Below are 26,212 nucleotides of genomic sequence, written 5' to 3'. Positions count from 1 at the left end.
GCGCGCGCCCCGTCCCCACACGCGYCGCTCAGCGCGCGTGCGCGCGCCGCAACGGTCACCCGAAGGGCGGGAACGGGCGGGCGCGTGACAGGGTCGCGCTGCTCACGGCTCCCTGACGGGAGGCCGGAGCGGCCTTGACCGCGCAACCGAGCGGGCTCCGGCGGCTCCGGCGGCAGCTCCCCGGGGAGGGACGCGGAGAGAGCGGCGGGGGCCGAGGGGGGCAGTGCGCGACCCACCGCTGTGGGGGAGGTGGTGTGCCTCACACAAAATGATAAACCGGTAATCCGTACAGGGGAATGCATGTTAGTGCTCATTATCACGGGTAAGAATATCACAAGGTATGAGGCAATTTTTTAAAATTTGTTTTGTTTACAGCGCTTACGCTGAAGGGACTGCCACCCTGTGTTTTGCTGGCCCATCTCACAGCCACAGTACGAATCAGATGAACACAAGTGAGAAAATTTCTAGTTAGGCCACATAGATGCACAACATAGATTTTACTTAGTGAAATTTGACAGTGACGTTAGAGGTAAAAAACAGTTCTTTGAATGTGTTAGATCGCTTTGAAGAGAAATACTTAGAAATCATAACTAAGATTCTGTGATTAATCTAGAAAAACCCTAAGGTTTTCAACCATTAAACATTCTATTTGAGGGAAAAAAAAAACACTGTACAGAAGAGTAAATTGAGAAATGTGAACAGATTTTTTTCTTTTCATAATTACAAGCAATATCTCAAACTCAGCAATCTTAAACCACTGAGCTATGTAGTATGGATGTGCTAATTAATCAACTATTACCCAGTAAGGTACCCTGTTTACTTACTGTAATGTACTACATGTGTGTAGAACCAGTAATTATTAATCATTGCCACAGTAACAAATTTGACTCAAGTTCACCTTCCTATAATTAATAGAGCATATAGTTAGCTTTAATATCTTTCTTTATTAGCAGCAACAATGACTATGGATAAGAAAGAAAGTGGAATCTGATACCATGGTTCGCTGAGGTGAAGGGCTGACCTAATGTATCATACTCTAAGGGTGATATTCTGCTATTATGTTTCACATTCAAAGTTACTTCCCAACCATAGTTACTTTGGTTTTAGAAAGTATTAATTTCAAGATACTTGCAGTTAAACTTATGTTGCTATTACAATTTAAAGTGTATGGAAAAGGAAAAATAATTTTACAGGCTCTGACAACATAACTTTTCACTAGCTAAGAGCATGTAGATGCATGTTTACTTGCACAACAGACTACRAGGTGGACTGAGAACTGGCTGAAAGGCAGAGCTCAGAGAGTTGTCGTCAGTGGTGTGGAGTCTAGTTGGAGGCCTGTGGCTAGTGGCGTTCCCCAGGGCTCAGTACTGGGTCCCATCCTGTTCAACTTCTTCATCAGTGACCTGGGTGAGGGGACAGAGTGCCTCCTCAGCAAGTTTGCCGATGATACCAAGCTGGGAAGAGTGGCTGACACACCTGAGGGCTGTGCTGCCATTCAGAGACCTGGACAGGCTGCAGAGCCGGAAGGAGAGGAACCTCATGAGGTTCAACAAGGGCAAGTGCAGGGTCCTGCAACTAGGGAAAGATAACCCTGGGCACCAGTACAAGCTGGGGGCTGACCTGCTGGAGAGCAGCTCTGCAGAGAAGGACCTGGGAGTGCTGGTGGATGACAAGCTGACCATGAGCCAGCAATGTGCCCTTGTGGCCAAGAAGGTCAATGGTCTCCTGGGGTGCAGTGGGAAGAGTGTTGCCAGCAGGTCGAGGGAGGTGATCCTGCCCCTCTCCTCAGCCCTGGTGAGGCCTCATCTCGAGTACTGTGTCCAGTTCTGGGCTCCCCAGTACAAGAGAGACATGGTGCTACTGGAGAGAGTCCAGCGGAGGGCTACGAAGATGATCAGAGGGCTGTAGCATCTGCCCTGTGAGGAATAGCTGCGAGAGCTGGGCCTCTTCAGCCTGGGGAAGGGAAGACTGAGGGGGGATCTTACCAATGTGTCTAAGTACCTGAAGGGAGGGTGTCAAGGGGACAGGGCCAAACTCTTTTCAATTGTCCCGTGTGACAGGATAGGAGGCAATGGGCAGAAATTGAAGCACAGGAAGTTCCGCCTGAACGTGAGGGGGAATTTCTTTACTGTGAGAGTGACGGAGCMCTGGCACAGGTTGCCCGGAGAGGTTGTGGAGTCTCCTTCTCTGGAGATATTCAAGGCCTGCCTGGATGCAACCCTGTCTAACATGTTCTAGGTGATCCTGCTGAGCAGGGAGGTTGGACTAGATGATCTCCAGAGGTCCCTTCCAATCTTACTGATTCTATGATTCTACAAATGGAATGAGGTAGCATCTGTATTTACAAAGGAGTAGCAAAACATTGCATACATCATGGCTAAAGATCCTATTTTTTAAAGATGAGGCTGAAAGCAGTTTGGAGCATCATTCTGCATGTATTCCATTAATAATATCTGGCTGCACAGTTAAGGCCTCTGTGTTTGTTGCATTCTGGTATACTCTTATATTGTTTATTATATCAAAACAGCCTTCTGAAATACACATCTTTGTGATGAAGCTGAAAACAGTCTAACCATTCTTTTGTCAAGGTGATGCATTAAATTAAATTCATGAAGCTTGTTAACCATTGCAGTATATAATCTTTAGTGTCTGATAGCTATAATAAAATCTGTGGTGAAAAAGAAAATAGAGTATCCATATACCACATAAGGAGCATCTCAGATCTATAATACGTAATCTGTTCAGTGGGAAGCTATATTAGGCAATGAGTGTGAAATGTTGAGGATCACAATAGTCTACCTTCTGGCTTTGTGCTCAGAGTTCTCACTTGGAATGTGGAAACTTAGACTGAATACTTGCCCCCCAACACAGCCCCCAAGGCTTTAAGCACATATCTCTGAACAGGGATACTCAAGTTCCAGTACCTAGTCCAGGTAACATTTAATGCTAGGACCTAGGATGTCAGGAAAGRTCTCCCATCTATTGTATCCTTGTATTGTGAAAGTGCTCACTCTAGCTCCCAAAATGTTTGCAAAGACGAAAATCTTTTACAGGAAGGAGCAAAATACTCCCAAGCACTCTGTAAAACACTCTACTAGTTAGTGGTTAGAGCATTCCCAAATGAGCAGTGTTTTTCCATTCTTTCAGGGAAAAAGCAGAAATTCAGTGTAGATCTCCTACTTGTATAAAAGAGCTGTGCTTCGTGAGTTCTTTGCTTTTTTGAAGCAGGCCTCCAAGTTCATGAATCTTGATAGACCAAAGCTGTGAGACAGCAACTGAGCTATCAGTAAGCAGAAGCCACAATTCATGGCTGCCATAAGATGCATTGCTACACAGCTAAGTGACAGTCTATAGGACAAGAACCACAATACTCTAAACAGCTCCTTTACACATGCATGAAGAAGTRATTTAGTTATGTAAGGCATCTTCTAAGATGACTTAGGATGTCTGAGGATGCTGAAAAAGCTACCCTGGACCTTAGTGCATTTTGCCTTGAGTTATTTCTAGGCACACCTTGAACAAGCTTAGGTACCTGGGAAAATGTATTGGTAAACATCTAAGGCACCTATAGATGTTTGAGGGCTTCCAGTATTAGATAGCAAGAGAGCARAGGAACTAACCTGAAATGGGTAGCATGTATGCTACAGACAGTATGTAAATTCTTGCAAAAACATGTTTTACACAGCTCTATTTTGAAATAACCCTCCATGAGCCTTGAAGTGCTAGCAGCTGAATGCACATCTTCATTTGCAGCCCTGACCCATCAAAAGCATGAAACCTTTATTTTAATTGCCTCCTGCAATCACTGCCAAACCCCATTTCCCTTTATCTCTTTCCACAAACATTCCTCCACACCTTGCAGCTGTAGAACCAGCCTGGGTATTTGCCTTGTCATTAGCTGCAGAATTTCTTTGGCAATTTCTGATGAGCAACCATGCCTGAACCACATTTTATCTTCTGATTCCTACATTTCCTACTTGCTTCATTTTCTTTCCAGCCTAGATCATGTTCTGAATAGTGCTAAAATTCAAGCTGCAACCCAAGAACTCTATCATTCCTTTAGCGAGAAGGAATAAATAATCTGGTAGTCTGAGTGCAAGAACCATGACTATGTTTCTGACATATTTCTTTTTCTTGGAAGATTAGAATTTCAGTTCATAGCTGCTGTATTGCTGAAAAAAATGCATTTTTGGCACGAGCAGCATGGGAGTTGAATGTGAGAAACTGTAAAGCAGTTTCAATCCTTCTATCAGCTCAAGGCTCAGAAGTGTTAATAGTAATTAAAAACTTTTTCCCTCAAAATACACTTCACACTTTGCACATACTGAGAAATYTCTCTCACCATGGGAACTTTCAGATCACTTGTTCTATGCAAAAAACAGGTACAGTTTTCTTTTGTCAGAACAGAACAAAGACATAAGGAAGTACAGGTTTCATTTACTCCTAGGACACTGCAGTCTATTAAGTGCCAGTGAACTAATGAGCCTCTCAGACCTTATGTTATTCTGGCTTGGATCGAGGCTTAACTTTCCTTAACCCTTAAGAAACCAGCTAATTCCTAGATTGATATTGCCATGCTCTCCCATACCTACTCCCCCCTCAGGATATTGTTTTTATTCACCAAATTTGGGCATTATGTAGTTTGGATATGAAGCTAGGTGAGAAATCTAKAAAGAGTTTCTTGGCAGTAAAATATGAGAGAGTATATTACAAATGTGTTGAGGAAAAAGTCAGAAAACATCCTGGTCTACAGACCTTCAATGTAAAACAGAGAAAAAAATCTCTTGTCCTATCTGAACAGTACTGTGTCTGAAGAACTAGTAAACAATTATTCTATGCTTTTTGGCATATCATTTCTTGGCAAGTGAGATCCATGTTGTACCTACCACAGCCAAAAAACTTTGTTACTTTCATTTYTAATCATAGAGGAAGAAGGTTTCTAGGAAGCAAGTTCATTGGCTAAATCTCACATAAGAAAAATCTACGTGGTATATCCAAAACCAAGACAATATCTAGATTACATGACAGAAAGGAACAAAAATTGTAAGAAAATATATCCTTTTAGATTTGTATTTGATGAATAGACAGGAATTCACATAAACATTCTCATCTGAAATGAATTACCTTTGTAAACAAAGTAGAAAAAAAAGCTAATAGAAAAGATTATTTATGAAGCTAATAGATCAAAGACCCAAAAAGGCATCAGAAAAGCAGGGCACAGATCTGCTGTAACTGCTTGGTCAAATTCATTACTTGTCCTAAAAATGATTTTGCTTGATCTTTTTAGGAAGTAAACTTAAGATAGTTGCCATGCTCTGGACAATTATATACAGCCAATGGAGAAAGATAAGCTCTTCTATAGTACAATTTAGAATGTATTTATTTTTTGGAAGAGATGACAGATTTGATGGATGAAGATAATTGTATAGATATAACAGATGTCAGTAAGACTTTACTGTAACATCACACAGCAATTCCTATAAAAGTCAGCTATATCTGAAATAAAGAATATATTTGATGGATACATAGATCCCCCAAAGTCATGGTATATTGGAATACAACATACAACAAACACGATTCTAATGCTCTTCTCAGAATCTAYTGGTGAAGCAATACTATAAGCGTTATTTTAAATAATTTGGAAGTGAACATAAAATAACTGCTGCCAAAGTCTGTAGATAACAAGAAATAGCAGAATGATAACAAAAAGGACAATCAGTTCTAAGGAGGAGTCTGGATCACTGGGCTCACTGATACAATGGCATGCAAGTGTGTTATTTATAGAAACAAGAACACTGGACATTCTTTTAGGCTGGGAAGAAAAAGATAGGCTTGAAAGGGAGTTTGGGATCACAGAATTCTTTTCAATTGAGTATGATCTGCTAGTACGATTTAGTGACAAGACAGCAYGATCCCTCTATGTTTATGCAGGGCCATATAAAACAGAAGAAAGTGGCATTTTCTTTGTATAGCACATCAGTGAGAAAATCATTGGAATACTTTATCTAGTTTGAGTCCAGCACTTCTAGAGGGATATTAACAAACCAAAACTGACTCAGAAGTTTTGGCTCAAGGAACAGAAAGATTCATCTCACCAAGAGAGGGGTTATTTTACAGTAAACAATACTTCACTTTCTCAGACAAAAGGCGTAACAAGATTCAGTTGCTAGAAGCTGAAGGTAAACAAATGCAGACTATATTTAAGGGGCCCTTAACAGTAAGGATAATTAAGCAATGGGATTTATTAAATTATAAGGTATRCAGTTTGCAGGTCAGAGTAGACTGTCTCCTCTGTTTTAGAGGCTGTGATTCTATCAATAAGATTTTTTAAATAGAGTACTTCAGGTTTCACAGTATGAATATCAGGGACATTTATTATGATCCTCTGCTTTTCACTAATTTCATTTTGTGAAATAAGGGATATTCTATTAAACATTACACTCAAATATCACTGAAATATCCTGTCTCAGTTAATACTAATTCACAGTACAAAGGAAAACCAAACCTGTTCTTACAGATGAGAGTTCATTTCTGGAAGCATAAAGAATATGGCAATTAAATGTTTTAACTATTCTTTCAGAGCATCTGCTTCAGAAGGTTGCTCTTCCTCCAATTTCAGTTTGTTTTCTGCTGTAATTCCTAGAATTGCTTCAATATCTCGAATTGCCATCTGTAACAGATTCAAGGAATACAAGTTATTTAATGGGCATTATAATGAAATCGAACAGCCAAAATGCACAGCTGGTAGTTCTKTTCTTCAAAAGGTAAACCTGCGATATACTGGCCAGGATGCACCAGTTAAATCTACTGTTACTGTGGAACAGTCAGGGGGAATTATTAAGTATGTGCAAATCTCAAATATATAAGAAAATATAACCTGATGCTGTTTGTATTTATAATTAAGTAGCAGATGTTTATTTCACATATATTAATAATTGTTAAGTCACTATGAAAAAGATTTCTTAYAGAGTTTTCTTCAGCGCTTGCTTTTCACTCCCTCAGATCAAAAAAAAAGTTTGCTTATTTATCCTGTAGCGTCTTGAAATTTAGTTATATCTTTTCCAAAACTGTCATTTCACACTCTGCTTATCAGAGGAAATTATAGTCATAGCTAACACTGAAAAGCACCAGATTTAAATTATGTTATGTCCCTTAAGATACAAATCTATATCACAGTGTTTCCTTTCACTTTTAACAAAATTCTTATGGTCAAGATCTTAGAAACTTTTTATAAAGTTAAAGGACATACATGTAGTGTTGCAAAAGGACTCGCTCTGGAAAGTTAAGCTATTCTCTGGAATCAAAAAGAAGCATTGTAATGAGTGCTTGTTTCAGGGCACAGGGCTGGATTCATTATTGCTTTACTGCGTCTTTTTTGCCAGCAAGGTTGTCACAAAAGAGCTAGAGTAAAAGTATGTGTTCCTGGGGGAACGCTCCCGCTGTAACAAGCCCCAGTGCTTTGTCAGCCTTCAGAGGCACCATCCTTGAGCATCCTGTGGCACTCAGGGATGGGGGAGATTGGAAGAGCAGAGCAAATAGGAACAAAATTGACTTGTGAAATTGATGGCAAGTTGCAAGAGGTGAAACCAATGCATTAAGTACTCGGTAGCTGCCTGTTTAAAAGAAATTAGTGTTACTAATCTAAGGAGCTATTATAAAATGAGATGTTTGTTTCTAATTTAATATTTCTATCTTGATGATGTTCCTTTAAAAACACAGCAGMCAATTATGACAGAATTTTCTAAGGCAGCACCAATAGCGCCTTTGCTGCTTGCAAGGGAAAATCAGAAGCCTTGGAGACTTAGTTTACAAATAATTTCAAACTGAAGTATATCTATTTTCAAAGAAAAAGTTTCAAACTATTAAATTTAACTAACAGGTTCATTGGAGACTTACTATATTGACCTAGACACTGTAAAATACATACTGCTAACAATAAAAAGAGATGGTTTAGCACTTGTTTATGATACAGCATGAGGTATTTTCAGCCCTTGTACAGAAATTAACCAGGATCGTTAGTTAATTAACACCTCACCTTAAAATTGGTCTCGCCTTGCATATTAGGTGCTGATATTTCTTGATGGATGATGAAGAGATTGCGAGCAAAGGTCATGAGGACCCCCTGGAGATCCTCTCCAATTGTTCTGTTAATGATATCCAAACAAATGAGTTTACCAATGATTCCCTTCACATGCTTAAAAACAATCGCCCTCTCATTTGTGCCTGTCTGGTGATGGAATTTAATGAGTATTTTCAATCTCACAAGGTGGCAATCTTCAGGGAGATATGAAAGATGAGGCTCCATTTTAAGTTGTCAACAGAAAGGATTTGTGTAATAAATAATTTTTATTAATCAACTTAGCAGAAGAAAGCAGTAGGTTTCAGCTRTTCCAAGTAGAAGGCTACCACTGATTTAGGACAGAGATGTTAGAACGCTTTAAAAATCTAAATTAGTTTAAAATAACTGTTGCTCCTGCCTGCATACTCTGAAAAATGYATCTGATTCAGAGAAATTTCAGCAGCATCAGCATTTCTTAGATTGTTGTAGCTTCCTCAGAAGTATAAAATGTCTTTTGCAGCTTCAGTTTCTCAATGGTAGAATGATAGAATAATGAAATTAGTAGGATGTGATGAGAGACAAATCTGGGATCAGAATATGTGAATGGCAGATATAATTTCTTCCAGGCACACATATTTGACAGTATTGTAGTAATATATTATTATGTAATCACCTATTCAACATCCAAAGTTCGTGAGACCAGTCTCAGCTGGTGATCCAAGAGGTGTTACGTTACATACTAGGGAGCAGCTACTCATGTATTATTCTAAAGGAGTTAGAAAAAAAATAAGTAGGACAGAATATCTCTAACTTAAAGATTCTATTTTCCAAGATACTTGGCTAACAGTTAAAATCACAGAAGCAGGGATAGGCCAATCTAACAKTTCACTGTCTCTGAGGACAGGTGCCTTCTCTCTCCAGAATCTCCCCATCTATCCCACCACTTATACTGTACAGTTCTCATGCTCTATACCCCTCTATGACCTGAGTCTATTTTAACCTCACAGAAAACTATCCTAATAAAAGAGAAAGTTTTCTGCTGAGTTATTGAGGTGAATGGAGGTGTAAGTGTACCAGAGACTATGCAAAAGGAGGGATAGGAGTGAGGAGGACTTCACAGCTGGGGTTGCRGAGGGAAGGAGCTTAGCATCAGAGAGCAGTTAGGAGAATTCAGCTAGCTATGCAACTCTTTCAGAAGCTTAAATCACTTTTTAAATGGCTACTCTAGATATTTCCAAATTCTTATTTAGTGATCTTATTTCAAATTTATCTTCCAGCTCTGTTATGTAAGCTGCCTACATTGTGATTGCAGGTGAGTGTAATATAGTACAGGAATACTTGAGCTATAAACAAACTTGGCTTACTTAAATACTACCAACAGCTGCACAAGAACCTCAGTACAAACTGACAGAACCAAAGAGCTAGAAACAATCTTTAGGCTTCATTTAGTTCATTCCCTGCRCTAGGGCAGGATCAATGCTACTTATATCAGTCTTGACAGATGTTTGTCTAATCTGTTACTAAAGACCGTCAGTGACAACCTTGCCAAACAATCTATTTTAACGCTTCACTTTCCTTACTGTCTGAAAATTTTCCTATGTTAAGCCTGATTTTTTCTTGCTGCAAGTGAAGTCCATTTCTTCTCCTACCACCGAAGCATGGAGAACAGATTTTTCCTTTCCTTCCTGCAGAAGCTTTTTAAGCATTTAAAGACTTTTAGCAGATTTCACCTGTCTCCTCTTTTTTTTCCTCATTCTGTCTTTCCTTGTAAGTCACATTTTCTAGACCTGTAAACATTTTTATTTCTTCCCTTCAAACTCTCCAATTGGTTTGCAGCTTTTCTATGCCAAAAATAGAGCACAGTACTTCAACTACGGCCTTAGTAACACTGAGTAGAACTTAAGGGTTACTTCCAGTGTCTTGCAGGCTGTATTCTTTTATTTTAACCTGTGAATATAGTGCTTACTTTTTCCATAAGATCATGACATTGTTGACTTGTGGTCAGTTTGTGAGCCACTATAACTCACAGATGCTTTTCTGCAAAACTAACTAGCTGTTTTTCATTTTCATTGCTACTATCCAAGTGGAATTTCTTGCACCTTGTTCCAGTTGAGTATAGTTCTATTCTTCAGATCATTTCTCCGATTTTTCAAGATAATTTTGAATTTTATTTCTGTCCTCCAAAATACGTGCAGTCATACCAGCAAAGCAATAAGCTGTTTTCTTGGCCAGGTCATTAATGAAGTAGCACCAGCACTAAAGGAACAGCTCCAGACTGCGAGCAGACAATTTCAGACCCTCACATAATACACCTTATTTTGACAGCAAACCCTGTGTAAGTTTTTCTGAGGAGAGGTTTTCAATCAGTATATAGTAGGTTTGTGCCGATTATGCTTTCTTAGTCTTCTTAGGGGAGATTCCTATGTCTAAACCACTACTAAAGTATTAAATCTTCTTGCTTCTTTCTGACTGTCTTTGGTCACCTTTGTGAAGAACAATATAAAAAGGCATTAAACACTGCCCTTTTTAGCATCATGTATGGTTATGATTTTTCATACTGCTGAGTAGCAGGCAAACAGTTTTACTAACAGGACAGTTGAAAATATTTGCAGCTCTTACTGTGTATTGATCATTTTCTGTCTYGGCTTTTCTGATTTTGCGCTATACTTATCCCTTAATTTATACTACCCTGAAGCAGAGAAAAGCAGCCCATACTAATCTTTTTGCTCTCACAGCTAGATTGATATTGACACTGAATCAAGCTCTTGTAAGACTAATTGCAGTATGTCTTTAGTCTGCAGTGCAGTTACATTTTAATCTAAGTAGATTCCTGTACACGTCTTTTATTTATTTATTTTTACTGAAGTGCTTAAAAGCCTCCCTAAAATTTTTCAAAAGACCAATCTTATGAGAGGTCATTATAGTTTTTTGAACAGTGGGTGACTGTAACTGAACTTTTTTGTTCAGCACTTGGTGTTCAGATTGTTCATTTCCTGCAAGACTTTTATTAGAACCCAAAAGACCAAACTCTGCGTCGTCATTCTTTTCAGATCAAGTGTTTTCCTAGCTGCTTATCTAACCACGTACCATGTACAGTCTATACTTACAACATTCCCAATCTGTATCGCTTCTGATCTTCATACAATATAAAAACTGTTCCCTGTTTTTCCTGTTAAATTGAAAGACAGTTACTTTAATTATTCCCAAAACTGATAATTGTAATAACGAATACTAAATATACTGTACAGCGACAGTAAGTACATAATCATATCTAAGAAAGGCTAGTTTTGAATTGTATGTAATGGATTATTGCTCATAGTAAGTGGATTATTGCTCTAATTAATTTGTTGTAGAAAATACAATATGTTAACTTTATGTAAATACAATACATGCATGTCAGTCTATTCAGTATGAAATACTGTGTTCCAGCACAGTAGGAAATGGTCATAAATATCCTTAAAATTATCCYTTTACACAGTTATTTTATCAAGAGATAGATTAACTCATAAAAGCCTTACACTCTCTTAAATTGAAAGACAGCAAAAATATGTTTAGATTTTCATGTTCTTAAACTTTATATTTTACTTTAGATATTCACTGGGCATGAACTTCTATTAACCTTCTGTTCTGATTCATCATTGGCCAGATACTGGTGACAGTTTGGTCATAAGCAGAATTCACAATTTGATTTTTAGATAGATGTGCTGAGCAACAGTTATCACACGGAACTGAGCGAGGTCTCACAAAGAGTTGCTGTCAGGCCACAAGGAGGTTTTGCACTGGGACAACATGTAAAACTTTGCATTTCCCAGTGAAGCTCTGTACCCAGTGATCCCCAGTCTCTTTCTATCTGCTGTTACATCATGTATAAGACCATCTATACTTTTTTATTTTTCTTTCTTCCTTTTTTATAATTCCATTCATAAGCCTCAAACACTCCCTTTCCCAGCAAAAAAACTCGTTTTCRTTTCTTCCTCTCTCTTTCTGTTCCCTATTATCACCTGACTTACTGACTTCTAAAGGTATATCTATATTATGCATACAGAGATGTGTGAAATGGCCGTATTCTGGTCATGAAAACTGCATACTGTCATGGTCCAGAACTGAAGCACAGCTCCTGGCTGACAGCTGCAATCCTTTTCACCTGCAGAGCCACGTGAATGAACCAGCCCAGGATGCATCCTCTCAGGAACCTCTSAGAGAGATGCTCTCACACGCTCTACTTTGCAATATAAATATGTTGTAATAATTCTCATCCTTTGCTGCTTCCGGTCTTAAGCCAAATCAGACAGATCTTTCAGTACTGCAGTTCAAGATTTAGCAAAATATATCCCAGCTAAAGTAAGCTGACAGGTAAGTGTTACAATATTAGACTAATTTTTATGGCAACTACTGGAGACCTCAGTGCAAATTAGAGTTTGCTAATTAGCAAAATAAAATAAAACTAATTCTGATTTGTAGTACATACTTTACTTCCAAGTCCTCTTCAGCAAAACCCTAGAGCAAACACCTTGCAGTGCTCTTAGGCTAATAGAACACTTAAGCATTATATTATGCTAAACAGAACACTTAAACTTTACTTTGTGCTAAATGGTTTCATCACATTAGAATTTATATGCAAAAATAATGCAAAGTAAATATCACATTTTCTAATCTTTCCTTTTTGTACCTGGAGGTCAAATCCCACACCATGAGCTTTACACATCTGGAGGAGAACATTATAGTAGATTATTGAAAGGTTGGAGTGTCTCAGCTGGCTGCTTGCTACTGCGTAGCAGTTGCTTACTGGAGAAAGCTAGAAAAAACAACACAGGATTCTTCATTTTTGTACTATTTTGTATCAGCCACTGATAATTTGCTATTTAAACAAACAACTTTTACAGCTTTTTTTGCTCAGTTGTATTCATGTAAATGTGGAGTAAGTTCATTGACTCATTTAGAGGAATTCCCATTTGTAACAATGTCTCTTGAACATAGACATTCTATGCAGCAGGATTCTATTCTCATCTGAYACTGTACATAAAACCGTAAGATTATAGATAAGTATTACTGAATCAGTCTTTATGAACCACATTTTGATATTTTCATAACTTCATTGGTAACTGAGTCCTGTTCATTCTAAACAGCTAATGTCCTTAATCATTCTAAACAGCTAATGATCAGGATACTCTAAATTGATCCTGCTATGTAGAAACATATGTTGTTCTAAAGTCAAAGCTTAGCTCTTCTCAATAGCAGAAATTCCAAGATGGACAACTAATAGTTTTTGCTGTAGGAATAAAAGGTTTTAAACAGCTTTTCTAAAGCTAAATTTTAAGTTGGTTTCTCCAAGACTGAGGATGCAACTCCTGCATTAGTGTGCATATTTTTTCCAGCAAGATTGTARGGAGACTAGGCCCAGTGATTCTAAAAGTTTCTAAACCACAATGCCTGTAGTTTTGCTCTGCCTAAAGGCTTGATGATGGACTGAGTACACAAATGATCTTGTGCTGCTCACCCTGGAAGAGGAGAGCACCAAGAGCACAACTGTTTAAAGATCAGTCCTATGTGACAATCGTTGCTGAATTAATGCCAAGGAAATATTAATTCTAATTCATTCTTCACTAAAATGTCAGAATTGTCACAAAGTAATTAACTATAGAAAGTCTTAAGTATTGTTCTTAATTGACTTAGAGCTTAAAGTGACAAAGGGTTGGGTTATATTTATAGGAAAGCCTGCATCTGAGATTTGAGCGGGAGGCTATGCAGCAATGACATTTGACAGAGGAGCGTACAGAGCACATGTAACACTGCTCTGGAGGCTGCATTCCCCTCAGTTCCCTGATAAATCTGTACTTAGGAGAAGGGCCAGGTAATAGATGTTAGCTATACAACTGGTATCAGTGGAGTTTATACTGTGGCTAAAWGTTAATACAACATTTAAGTTTAAATTTTATCAGTGCTTAGGACAAGAAAATAAAGATGTTGAGTAGAAGTAAAAAGATACGTTCTCCTAAACTGAGGCTTTCCTGTGATATTCTGTGTAATACCGGGCTGTTTGTTCAAGAATGGGGATACTGCACACTGAAGCACGTAATTTACAGTATTTTTTTCTAAAATTATATTTGTTTTGACACTGACTCATTTAAGCTGACATAGCTGAAATCCTTATATAATACATCTCTGCCTGAAAATTAATCATGTTTATAATATTCTGAGAATTAATAACACCCATTGCTCAAGTCATTAACTTAAAAAAGGAGCTTCCAAAATCTGTTCTCTGCAGTGGGGGACCACAAATAAATGAATGCTTGATAAAATAATCCAAGTAGCAGTTTAACAAGCGTAAACTTGAATGTGGCTGCAATAACACAGAACTATTGTTTAAGGGTTGGCATCAGGTTGATGAGGTGCTTATTTCAGCTACAAAGCATGCATACACATGCATAATGAACTGCAGTATGAATTATTAATGTGTTGCTTATTTAGCCTCATCTGTCTAGAAGATAATGTATCCTAACTATAATGAGTGATTGGTTTTGTACATAATTACAGTAGCAGCAGTATCTCGGAAATTTGTTCTTTCAAAGAAGGATTTCTAAAAATAAAATCATCATACAAACTCAGTTGCTGCTCCATTTTATCAAAATCAAACCTACTAGGACTGAGAATACATAATAAATTAAAAGGGACAGAATCATTATTAACATCATAATTTTACACAAAGTGTTTTACTTAATCATTCATTACAGATCATGTGCTGTAAAAGCATTTGTCTCTRATTTTGTTTGTTTGTTTTTTTCTAGAGATATTTTCAGAGAGTACTTTTTTGTAGTTAACTCTTAAGGAGCTAAGGACCTCAGAAAACTGAAAGAAGAAAAATAGAGTGACAATTTATGTTAATTCTGACAGAATTTTAATTAAAAAAGTTGCTACTTGATTACTTTTCATTTCTAAAACTTGTACTACTGGGACTAATCATATCTAATTTACTTCTCTCCAACCAAAAGTGGTTGCTTGACAAGAACAATAGATCAAGACCTCATTAACCTCTAAATTACAGCTCTATCACATTTTTGGAATGGTGCAACGTTCCTCCTCTACATATGAAGAAAGGAGGTTGTGAATCCTCTTGTCAAAATGTGTAAAACAGTGTCTGGGTTTTATATATATTTTTATATATACGTGTATATACATATCTTTTTCATCCTCTCTGACTTTTCTAGAGGATTGTAGATTTTCCTTTCTTCCTTTTTTAGAGGGACAATCTCAAAGTTGATAGGCCATATTAAGTCATGCTATCAGATTGATCTAATATAACAAATAAGCATAATCATCACAATACGTTAACCATGCTTCTTTGGTAGTGTTTTCATAGAGATTTCAAAGCAATATACAAATATTGTCTTATTTAAAATCACAGCATCCTTGTGAGGCACTATTATGAACACTATCTTAGAGTTTTCAGATTAAAACCRAAGGGTGAGATCCAGAAGAAGAAATAGGCGTCACARMACTCAGCATTTCAGTACCTAACTTTGTGGTGCSTGGCCACCACAATAAAATCTACAGTCCTGAGCACCTTGGCTTGGTATACAACAGCCACAGAGAGCTGAGCGTTCTCAAATTCACAATGTGACACATCGAGTGCAGAAGAATCTCAYTGTTTTCTGTTACCGGTTTAGATCGAGAAAGAGGCATGGAACGTTTAAGCTCTTTTCTTCTTCAGGGCTTAGTTATTTTGCTCTGCATTGCAGACAGGAGCCTTCTTCCAGCTGAGATTCACAACTCTGGACCAAAAACAGCAAGCAAGAAGGAGCCTAACTGCATACTCCTGATTAGGGAACTCACAGTGGCTAGGGTGCCCTGAGTTCTTCTCCCTATTGAAATCCCTGCGTCCATAATTTATAATGGAGAATTAGATGTCTCTGGTGCTTTGTTGAACTGAATGAAGGTTGTGAGRATGAAGACTGGGTTTAACTCAGTGAGACCTGTTAGAGACAAAAGTGTCCAGATCCTTTTGTGGACATACCTCTGATTGTCTCCCCCTCGGTTTTGTGCATGAAATTAAAAAGCTGAGGTAGAGCTTCAGTGTCCTRACTTCTAATCCCAAACCAGAGCTCATGAGACAGAGGCTCAGATTTTTGCTTGACTGCTTTTAAGGTACTCATACTGTCAGGGGAGTGTTTTTGACCTCCTGTCTTGTTCTTACAATGTATAAATTACCACCTTTCTTACAACATGAAAACTACACAGAATGCCTATAAGTTAGGTACTGCCATAGATCAGTATTATTGAATACAAAGGCTATATAATCAGGTACCCACAAACACCCAAAACATTTATTTTAATTTCTAATGTGATGGTGTCTCAGTGTCTCATTTAGTTTAATAACTTCCTAAAAATCTAATAGTAGCAGTTCTGTTATTCAGGTCAAGACCAGCAATCAGATTTTAACTTTTGGGTAATCTGCATTAATAATTTTATATGTAAATAAATCATTGCTTACAGTTTGTGTCTCTTCATGCTGAATGTGTTGGCTTTTCATTTTCTTTGAACCAAGTGATACTTCAAAGCGGCTAGAGCGACAATCCAGATTTCCATCTGTCACATACAACATGAGCTGAGTCAAGGCCAGCTGGTCACTATAGCAAAGGTCAAGGTCTGTTGCCCACACCTAATCAAAACACAAACAGGCACGTTAAAAAAAAAAAGAGAGAGAGAGAAGGCTGAAATTAAAAGAACCTTAAAGGAACATCTATGCCTTTATTTTCATACATGTTGGTCTGCATGATTATGATTTTCTTGTGCTGGAACACCATTGGCAGGGATAAACGATTTCCAGATTGGAACAATCAAAGCATAGGTAACTTTCCAAGATAATTTACCAAAGAAAACTGGAAGGCTAAGGAAAAAACAGCTACYTGTACTACCAAGATTTTAGTGAGAATTAAAGAAAGTTGATAGATGAGCCCAAAATTTGTAAAGCCTGTATCACACTAACTGTCTAAATACTAAATATCACACCTGGATTTTTCAACTGAAGAACAATTAAAGATAAATAAAGTCAACCTTGAGTTAAAAATACATATTTTGAGGTAGGAAAAAGGAAGCTCCAGAAAGCAAATCTAACCTATAACTAAAAGWAGTACTGAACTGTGTAATCTGCATATAAAAATATGTTGGTCATCACAGGGGCTTAGCAAAGACAATTCCCACTGAAATACCTGGCCTTATCAAAGAGCGGACACTTGGTCACGTAGGAAATTATATGATTTGTGGCACACCTCTGCTTCCACCCACACTGCAGTCTTGAGCAGTTACTTCAGATTTATATTCACGTAGGGGGATCAGACCACAGGATTGTAGGGCTGCTAGCAGAACACACCCCACAAATTTGGCATTTCCACACACACTGACCCGCCCTCTAGCACAGAAGTGATACGAGTGCTTACGCAGTGTTCATAGGTGATGGTACTCACCCTCTAGGAAGCAGAGGATGGGAGATGAGGGACAGATTGGGAAGCATCCTCTGACATAGGGAAATACTGTTATTTTACAGCTGGGGAACTCGTGCATGGGTAGTAGGTGTACTTCCATACGCAAGAGCAGTCTTGAGGCCAGACTTGCAGTTAGAAAAATCATTACTAGTCTACACTACTTTCCTTTGAGAGCATCCTGCAGGCCAGCCAAATACTGGCKGGGGGAAAAGCTTGTGTGTATGTTAAGCCTTACAGTGCGGTCCCAGCACTCTCTGCCTGGGCTTCCTTCTGCCCTTGCGAGGCCAATGTCAGGTGGAGGAGATGGACCAGGATAATTCCTAGGAGACAATTTCCCCAAGACTGAATTTGCAGGCAGACTGAACTTAAGCTGTATGCAAACTGCCAGCAAGGGAAATGTGAACACGAGGAACTACATTCCTCATAACGTCTTGGGCTCCTGGGCACGCTCAGCATTTGCCAGCACAGATAAATATATGCAGGCTGGTAGTGCCCAGGTTCCCAGGTATTTAAGCATGTAACCCCATTCAATCAGGGAGAGAGAAATCACCTCTGGGGTTTGGATCCAGAGATACCAAGCTGCCAAAGCAGGAATTTAAACATAGAACTCCTGAAACTACAGCTACTACCCTAAACGCTGGCACCTCCATCCTGCCTACAGCCCTTAACCACATTAGTAAGTGTATTGCAATGGGCCTATGAAGTCCTACAAGTCCAATACTAACAGGAGCAATAGATTATGAGTTCAAGGACCTGCAGGGTACGTGGCGCTTCATGAGGTTCACTTTTACCCGGCCCGTTGCACGGGCCATTGCAGCAGCTCCTAGAAGCCTGCTGCCTGGGTCAATGCGAAGCCTCCTGCGGCTTTGCTGAGCGCGGAGCGAGGCAGCAAAGGAGCCGCTTGCRGGAGGCTTGTATCTGCTCCCCTTTGGGCTTAGCCGGAGTTCAGGGGAGGACAGGCGGAAGGGGCCCACGTCCAGGGTGCCGCAGAAGCAAGTTCCCTGGATTGCCTCTGTGAGGCTCCTCTGTCCCCAACAGCCTGAGTGTGCTTTTACCCCTGAGATTTTTCCAATTTAAAAAATGCCTGTGCCTACTATACCAACGAGAAATGTTAATGCACACAAATATCTGCCCTACAGTGGACCCCTTTAAAACAAATCTAGCAGTGAATGACTTGAATAAGCCTTTGAATAGTAAATGGCATCATTATAAGGATATTAAGAGGTCAGGCAGTCAAGGCCTCTTGGTAAACTGGAGTTAATTTCTGAATCATATTCACATAGTAATGCCCTTTTTATAATGGTGAATAAATCACATCAGTAACAGTTGTTAATAACTAACTGCCAAGTATCTGTTGCTGTATTAAATATCCTATTTGTCAACTTAAATATTTCCTGCCACATGGTATAAAATGCAAATCTGATGCTAATGGCTGGCTTTACTTAGTAATAGGGGAACTTTCTCCAATTACGATGCTTAATTTTCTTCAATAATTTATTCTTTATCATCACTTCTGCAAGATGGGAAGGAACTTCCATATACACTTGCACTTTTTCAGTATGCACTAGCCTTTGCAATGAACTAAATAGCAATTATAAACAATATCTACTGTAAAATTGTTACATTCATTTCCATAAACACTACCAAATCAATAACACTCAGTGTGCCTGGAATCTTGTTTGAATTGGGTTTTAGAATCCCAGTTAAAGCTTTGCCCCCCCCACCCACTCCACACAGAAGATATGGCCAGGTTACAYGACCACTGAAAACCTGAAGTTCATTTGTTCAAACACGATTCAGTGGATATCCAGAGACCGTTCGTTAGCTCAGACAAAATGAACCGGTAGTTTTTAATCCAGACCCTGACACTACCTCTGCATTGTACTAAACAAAGTCCACGTAGGCGCTTTCCAGATGTTGCACTGATGGGTAAACAGAGGGGTAGGAGACAAGTTAGGGTGGAGGTAAAGATGGACCATAAAATGGCTGAGTGGAAAAGGGCAGAGAAGCTCMGAGAAGATACTGTGACCCAGAGCATCTAAACTATGGATAAGCACGAGGCTTCTGTGCTGGCAACCCATAAAGAAAGAGCTGGACATTTAACAGAAGACAAAGCATGAAAAATGCAGCCTGGCAAACAGAAAGAGTCATTAGCACAAGCCAAATTTCTTACACTGTGGTAGAGACTCAGCTAAGCCATGCAGAACATGGGACAGTGCACGCGCTTTCGCAATAAGCTAGTCAACAAATCCTGTTTCATCGGTAACTAAAAATTAAAGTACACGCAAGTGACGTTTTAATTTCACATGTAGAGAAGAGACCCATCAATTGCTTGAGTGACATGTCTCACAATCTGAACAAAACCCCAGCACGATAACCTGGCTCTAGCAGCCCACTGGCACCTTCCCAGCCACTGCTCTGTGAGAAAGCTAGAAGATCTCCATTGCCCCAGAGGCCAGCTCCAGCCTCCTYCTCTGCTCAGGAGAAGGGCTGTAACACAAGGGAGAGAAGAGAAAGCTTCTAGCAGGGAAAATTTCATGCTGGAAACCTTAAAAAAGGCCAAATGCTAGTTTGAAGAGTTTCTGTTTACTTTCAGGGTGCACCAACCAGTTGGACTGGTCATGGCTTCATCATCTCTGACTGACTTTACCTTCACACTGTTACCYGCACAATTAACGGCTCAGATCAACAGGGCAGACTCAGCCTTGGTGTGCAATAAGGGAAGGTGCCTTCTGGCACAGTTCCACTCTGCACAGGTAAAGTTATCATATTTTTTAGCTTTTTTAAATATAGGGTGTAGTCCTCAGYAGCACTGAGCACAAGGGGGAGGAAGGCAAATGTGGCTGCAAGCCACCTGTCCACCTCCTTCAATTTGAGGCCTGAGCCTGAGGCTGAACCGCCCTGATTGCAAGTTAAAGCAGCCAAATGGTCATTAATGTATGCCAGCTGGGATCACCCCCAAGGATTATTTTGCTGGCTCAGGACTGTCAGAGAATGCTGTATTGTAGCCATGTCCCTTTCTGCCCTGGTTATGTCCCAGAACATCCCTAATGTGGGGAGAAAGGAAGAAGGATCAGATGGCATAAGAGGCCAGCTTTACCCTAGCAGGGGATTCCCTTTTGCCATGGAAATCCAGCAGTGTCCTTTAAATTCCCTTTRTACTGCTATAGAAACAGGAGGGACACAAGGCATGGGCTGTGGGTCTAACTTTATTTTCATGGGATTGRCAACGGTATTTTTTCCTCTAATTTTGTTAGTTCAGATCCAGRCCAGATCATTAGCAACTAGCAGACTGGATTCTTCGAATGATTTGGAAGTGCCATATCAGTTCCTAAAGGCCATAAGTGGACTTTGAAAAGCTATAGCATTTATTAAGAGGCAACGTTTTGGTAGCCTCAAAAGCAAGGATGGAAGTTCAGCATGCCTGAGTCTCACTGGTGGAGCAGTGTGAAGATAACGGCCATGCAGCTGCTTATGATTCTTGTTCTGGAACTAGGCAGCAGACATCTGTTTGCTAGCTCTATCAGTCTGGCACCTTTCACCAATAATATATCAATATATATTCCCAAATGGAAAGGAGTAGCTCATTAAATTATACTAAGCACATGTTGACCATATTGAAGTTAGCAGGTGTCCCTTGAGTGTAATGACCTAAAATTAATTGTAATAAACAATGAAGAAGCACCAAAATTCTTCGTATCTCTGTCTAAAGAATTCTAATGAAGTGAACTCCATAGCTGACAACTTCTCATTTTCTCTGAAGAAATGTCAGGCTCATGCCAAGAACACATATTTCCACTGTTTTGAAARTGCTCTTTTGCATGCAGAGCACTGAGTTAGATCAGTACGGCTAGAGCTGCYGTCAGCAGCTGGTATGGAGAAGATGATGAACTAAGAAAAATATCTAACATTAGAGCAAGAGCATGGAATAGAGGGCACCTGCATTTTGTTTTGCAAGGTAGATCTATGCATCTCATGTCTATAACTGATTTTGAGAATTTAAATAAACCTATTGCTCTCTTTTCCACTCCCTTTACCATATGTGAAATGTTAGAGCACACAAAGCATTCAACTCTGCTGCTCTTTCTAGTTCTGTGTTCCCAGTGTGGCTGTCCAGGCTTTATGAAGCATAAAGCTGGGTGCAAGCAAAAAGGCAGGCCCAGAAAAAAAGGGGTAGGGTGGAGAAGAGAACAACACTCTGCTATTAACACAGGTGGCACGTTCACCCAAAGCGGAGATGCGACTTTTCAACTAAATAATCAGTGAGACAGTATCAGTGAAACCACTAGTTGCATGATAAGAACTCTGCAGGCCTGATGGGCTTATGAAGGGTGAAGCAGACCTTCACAGAGCTGGTTCCCCAGTGGGGAACTCAGTGACAAACGCACTTCGGTCACCTGCTTCTACCAGGCATACCTGCGGCACAGGGAACAGGCGTAATCTGCAGCACACTGCTCTACACGTTACGCTGCTGCATATGTTTGCTATTGCAAGTTAAAAAGGGAATTGTTTAAAAGCTACAGCTTTAGTATAGATATAAAGATAGTCAGTGTCCTACTATTTTGGTTACTGCACTAGTTTTGAAGTTATAAAAACACTAATATTAAAAACAGGTGAGAAGCAGTCGTTTTCAGCAGCCTGGAAAGTTCGTTTARGTTCAGCTGTCTAATACCATCTATTGGACTGCAACATGTTTTCCTTTAATGTAATAGCAAATGAGTGTCAAAGCTTCTAAACGCCTTGCAAACCTAAGCAGTGGGGGGAGTTTGTTTATTATCTGAATATATTTCCATAGTTTATAAAGCAATGTCTGTGGAGGTCAGGCAGTTAATAACCAGCTGAGGTACTGTCTCCTCCAGTAAACCAGGAGCTGATAGAAAAAGGCCTGTGCAAAGGTCACGTTTAAATAAAGATAAAAGACTGCTACAATCATACAAATTAACAAACATCTAATGCTGAGTCCATCCTCATTTTCTTAGGATATACAATAAGGGCATCTATGCATTTAATGTCATGTCCTAGTTAATTAACATAACACAAACACATTTAACTTGAGATTTCAAGACTTTCTCAGGACTCTCACAATCTAAATATTGCCAGAAATATTCTGTCTCATAAATGTAATTTCCACAAATAGCAGTGGAGCATTTGTGTTCAGAAATTAATCTGGAGCAGAGCTCACTGTGAAGCCTAGAACCAACACTAGATTTTCAGACAAAAGAAGTTCAAAGATAATTGGATCTGGATTTTTACACTGACTTACGGTTAAAAACAAAGAGGCAGTTTTCAGTATTGGGCTGTAGCTAAGACTTTAGACATTCACAGCACTGGTTTTACATTAAGCTAAGAAAAGCACAGATTTGGATTTTCAGAACCTCCCCACTGGAAGACAGTACTCAGAAATACATCCCACAAGACTTACTGGCTCTTTGTCCAAGGAAATACAGTGACGGCTGGAGTTACTCGCTTTTTATACACACTGCCAGAAGCTGCCAGGAGAGGCTTTCCTTTGGCACGCACAGTTTAAGAGCCTGCACTTCATGATAAAGACATCTCAAGTGAATAAAGTCACAATTATAGTGTAATTCTTTACAGCTACCATAAAAATGCTTCAGCTTTAAAACATAAACTTGAGAAGGGAAGGAAACATAAATTCTTAAACAGTTACTAAATTATAGCTTTTCTTTCTCCCATTTAATTGTTTTATCTGCATCTAGTATTGATGTCTACGTTATTGTAAAGAGCACACCTGCTATTTTTAAAGAAGTAGTTGAACGGCACTGTAAAAACGTCAATTAGTAAAATATTAATGCAGCTCGGGTTTTGAGAAGGGAGCTTCTTTTATTACTTTTAAAATTCACAGTGGAATGGATTATTTTAGCAGCAGTTTCATGCAGTCTCTTATCCGGCTGCCATCTAGTGGCTCTTGGCAAGAAAGCCCAGTGCTGGCCGTACAACTTTCTGAATCCGGCTGTGCTCAACGCAAGATTGGAACAGGGTTAAAGGAGAAGCTGTGGCTCCTCTTTGGAAATAACACCCAGAAAATGCTACTTTCTGCTAGTAAACGGCTGGAGGAAATTTAAGACTGCATATGTGAGTGCAGAAGAAGGCGTCCCACTGAAGATGCCCTCAAAGCTTTAGCTACAGTGAGGCTCCACGGGCTTTGGTGGTGCCCAGCGCCTCTGCTCCGGTTCTGGGACGGCCACGGCTGCCTGGTGCCCTGCAGCACCCTTCCCAGCACCCTTCTGCGCCAGGACTAACTGGGCAGGAACAGGAGCCAGACACCTGCCTAAATCCTCCCTCCGCTCTAATTCTCTTTTCTGTGTATTTCACCTCACCTTTTCCTCTCCATCCAGGCTGAACAGTTTGGACCGGTTGCACACGCGCATGCAACGAGGTGCACGCAGGCACATTACAACGAGGCTCAAAGACTATGGTGCAACTTAGAAATCAGCTAAAGCCAAAGCTGGGCGATGCCTTTGAAAGGGAACCCTCTTCCAGCAGCACTCCGGGGCGGCCGGAGCAGAGGAACGCTTCTCGAGGGATGGCCTTGCCCCGAGTGCCGCACCGCTACTCTGGGCACTTTTATCTGTAAGAGAATCCCATGGATTTTTTTTTTCCACACAATTTTGTTGGGGTCAGTTCTGCTTTGTAACGCCCTCTGTAATTCTCTTTCATGGTYATTTAGCAAGGTATTATTCCCTTCTTAATTCAGTGTTTTCTCACTATTGCTTGAAAGGTGTGGGGACACGTAATCTATCAGGCCAATGAAAAAGGTGACTCACGGTCCCGCTTCTCCAAATTATCTGTCCACAAATCTATGGATGTAAATAAGTTTATATATTCAAACAGTCCTACTCAATTAAATGGCCTTATTTAGGTACAAGTACTTGACAAGTTGGGGTCTGAGAAGCATCCAGTCAATACTGTGCGAGACTCTAGTTAGAAGGGTCAAGGCTTTGCTCTTAAAGATCAGGCTCAGAAAATAGAGCGGAAATCAGGAGTGATCAGATCTAAGTAATGCAGCTGTGCATTAATTTTCCTGCTCCATTTTCTTCCTCAAAATACTGAAAACGGCAGGGCTCCATCTCCCTTTCCCTAGGGAGGGGATCGCAGATACTTGCAACCAGGATAGAATCAGATCCCAGAAACAAACGGAGAACRGTGTCAAGCCCACGGGTTTGTGTCCACCCCCGAAATCCAGGCGCTGCACGTGCAGCCGGACATGCTGGACCGTGCAGCTACACCGGCCCGCTCGCTCACAGGCCGTGCTCCGGGAGCACGTGGAGGAGCCACGCAGGCAGCGGGAGGCCACTTTCCTCCACAACCCAAGACTGTGGCTCCCTTCCTAGTCTGYGAGTCCCTCTCAGATTTAATCATACAAAACCATAAACAAGGAAATGCAAGACCAAGCACAAAAAGTACAACATGCAGCTGGCCCCTACACTGCAGGGCTGAGAAAGGCAAGCGACAACAAGCAGATGCCCTGGCAGGAGTTAGATCCTCCTACAGACCTACCCTCAATGCTGTTGGTCAGCAAGCTGCAACCTCCCTGTGACAGTTAGGTCACAATTTAAGGAAGAGCTATAGTTAAATGAGGAATGATAGAAACTGTAGATATCCCTAAATGTTGCAGATCACGTCACCAGTGTTGAAGAACAGGATCATTTCAGGGCAATGTCTAAGACAGGGCACGATCCCTGAAAGCAGGGAGAGGTGGCTCCATGGAGGTCCTGGAGATCTCTGCTGGGGCTGAGGAGACGAGAAGCTCAACCATCTGGCAGCAGTGAGCAAGTGAACTGCTTGCTGAGGTGAAAGGCAACAGCAAACTGGCCAAGCAGAGCCTGCATAYGTACAACAGACTGAAAAGTTCACCTGTAAGGAGAAGTGAAAGGGAGCTGGAAAAGACTTGGGTAGCAAGTCAAAGCAAATATTTCTACGAGACATGAAACTGCCCAGTGGCAAGAGCAGCCAGGGTCCCTCTTCTCTGAAAGGTTCGACCATCCAGCTCCTGAGGGCCTGAAGACAACATCCCTCTCTTGTTCTCTTTTGGCCAGCATAGAGCCCAAGGGCTGCAAGGGAGCAAAGATGCTGCTGTGCCTGTGACGGCACTTCCAGCGCAAGCTGGGGAGGAATGGGGAAATGCTCCCACCTCCCTTCGTTCACCACTCGCCACGGGTGCTGCGGGCTCATGTGCTCCCATGGAGGACCTCAATAAAGCTCTGTAGTGACCCTGAGCTTGCTCTCTCATGTCTACATTCGTTCTGGCTTTCCCGTGGAATCATCTGTTTGATACATATGCACTGTTACTTATCCATCCCAGTTTCTTTGCTATTACACTCCAGAAGAACACAACAATACAGCAGACCACGAGTTTTGAAGGAAAATATTTGCTAACAACCTTAAATACATAAGCAATACATCATTGTTAATATCAAATTTAATTTGATGTTTACAAGCATGATGTAGATTTTTAAAGGCTTTCTAGGTAAAAAGCCACACGCATATCTGTCCTCTGCTCCTCTTTGAACGAGTACATAGGATGAGCACACGTGAAGACACATATTGCAGCATAAAACTGTTCAGTTTGCAAAAGCAGATATATGTTTTCACTTATTTGGCCCCTCACATTTTTTAAAAGGGTTGTATTTATGTAGCATGTAACTTTATGAAG

General features: G+C 40.2%; 1 protein-coding gene across 1 annotated transcript in view; it reads right to left on the bottom strand.

Moving 5' to 3' along the window:
• Window positions 1-6,449: 6,449 nt before the first annotated feature.
• The window catches only part of IQCH (IQ motif containing H), a 75,544-nt gene continuing 55,781 nt past the window's right edge, over window positions 6,450-26,212 (bottom strand). The window contains exons 17-21 of the mRNA XM_085305447.1: window positions 16,548-16,715; window positions 12,729-12,854; window positions 11,167-11,228; window positions 8,036-8,144; window positions 6,450-6,670 (exon numbers count right to left, since the gene is read on the bottom strand). Coding sequence (XP_085161573.1) covers window positions 6,569-6,670; window positions 8,036-8,144; window positions 11,167-11,228; window positions 12,729-12,854; window positions 16,548-16,715 — 567 coding nt within the window. The 3' untranslated portion in view covers window positions 6,450-6,568. The remainder of the gene's footprint in view (window positions 6,671-8,035; window positions 8,145-11,166; window positions 11,229-12,728; window positions 12,855-16,547; window positions 16,716-26,212) is intronic.

The sequence above is a fragment of the Rhea americana genome, unplaced genomic scaffold, assembly GCF_003343005.1.
Source record: "Rhea americana isolate MKP2758 unplaced genomic scaffold, rheAme1 scaffold_22, whole genome shotgun sequence".
Classification (NCBI taxonomy): Eukaryota; Metazoa; Chordata; class Aves; order Rheiformes; family Rheidae; genus Rhea; species Rhea americana.
The sequence above is the reverse complement of the archived record's forward strand: the minus strand, read 5'-3'. Positions and strand labels throughout refer to the sequence as shown.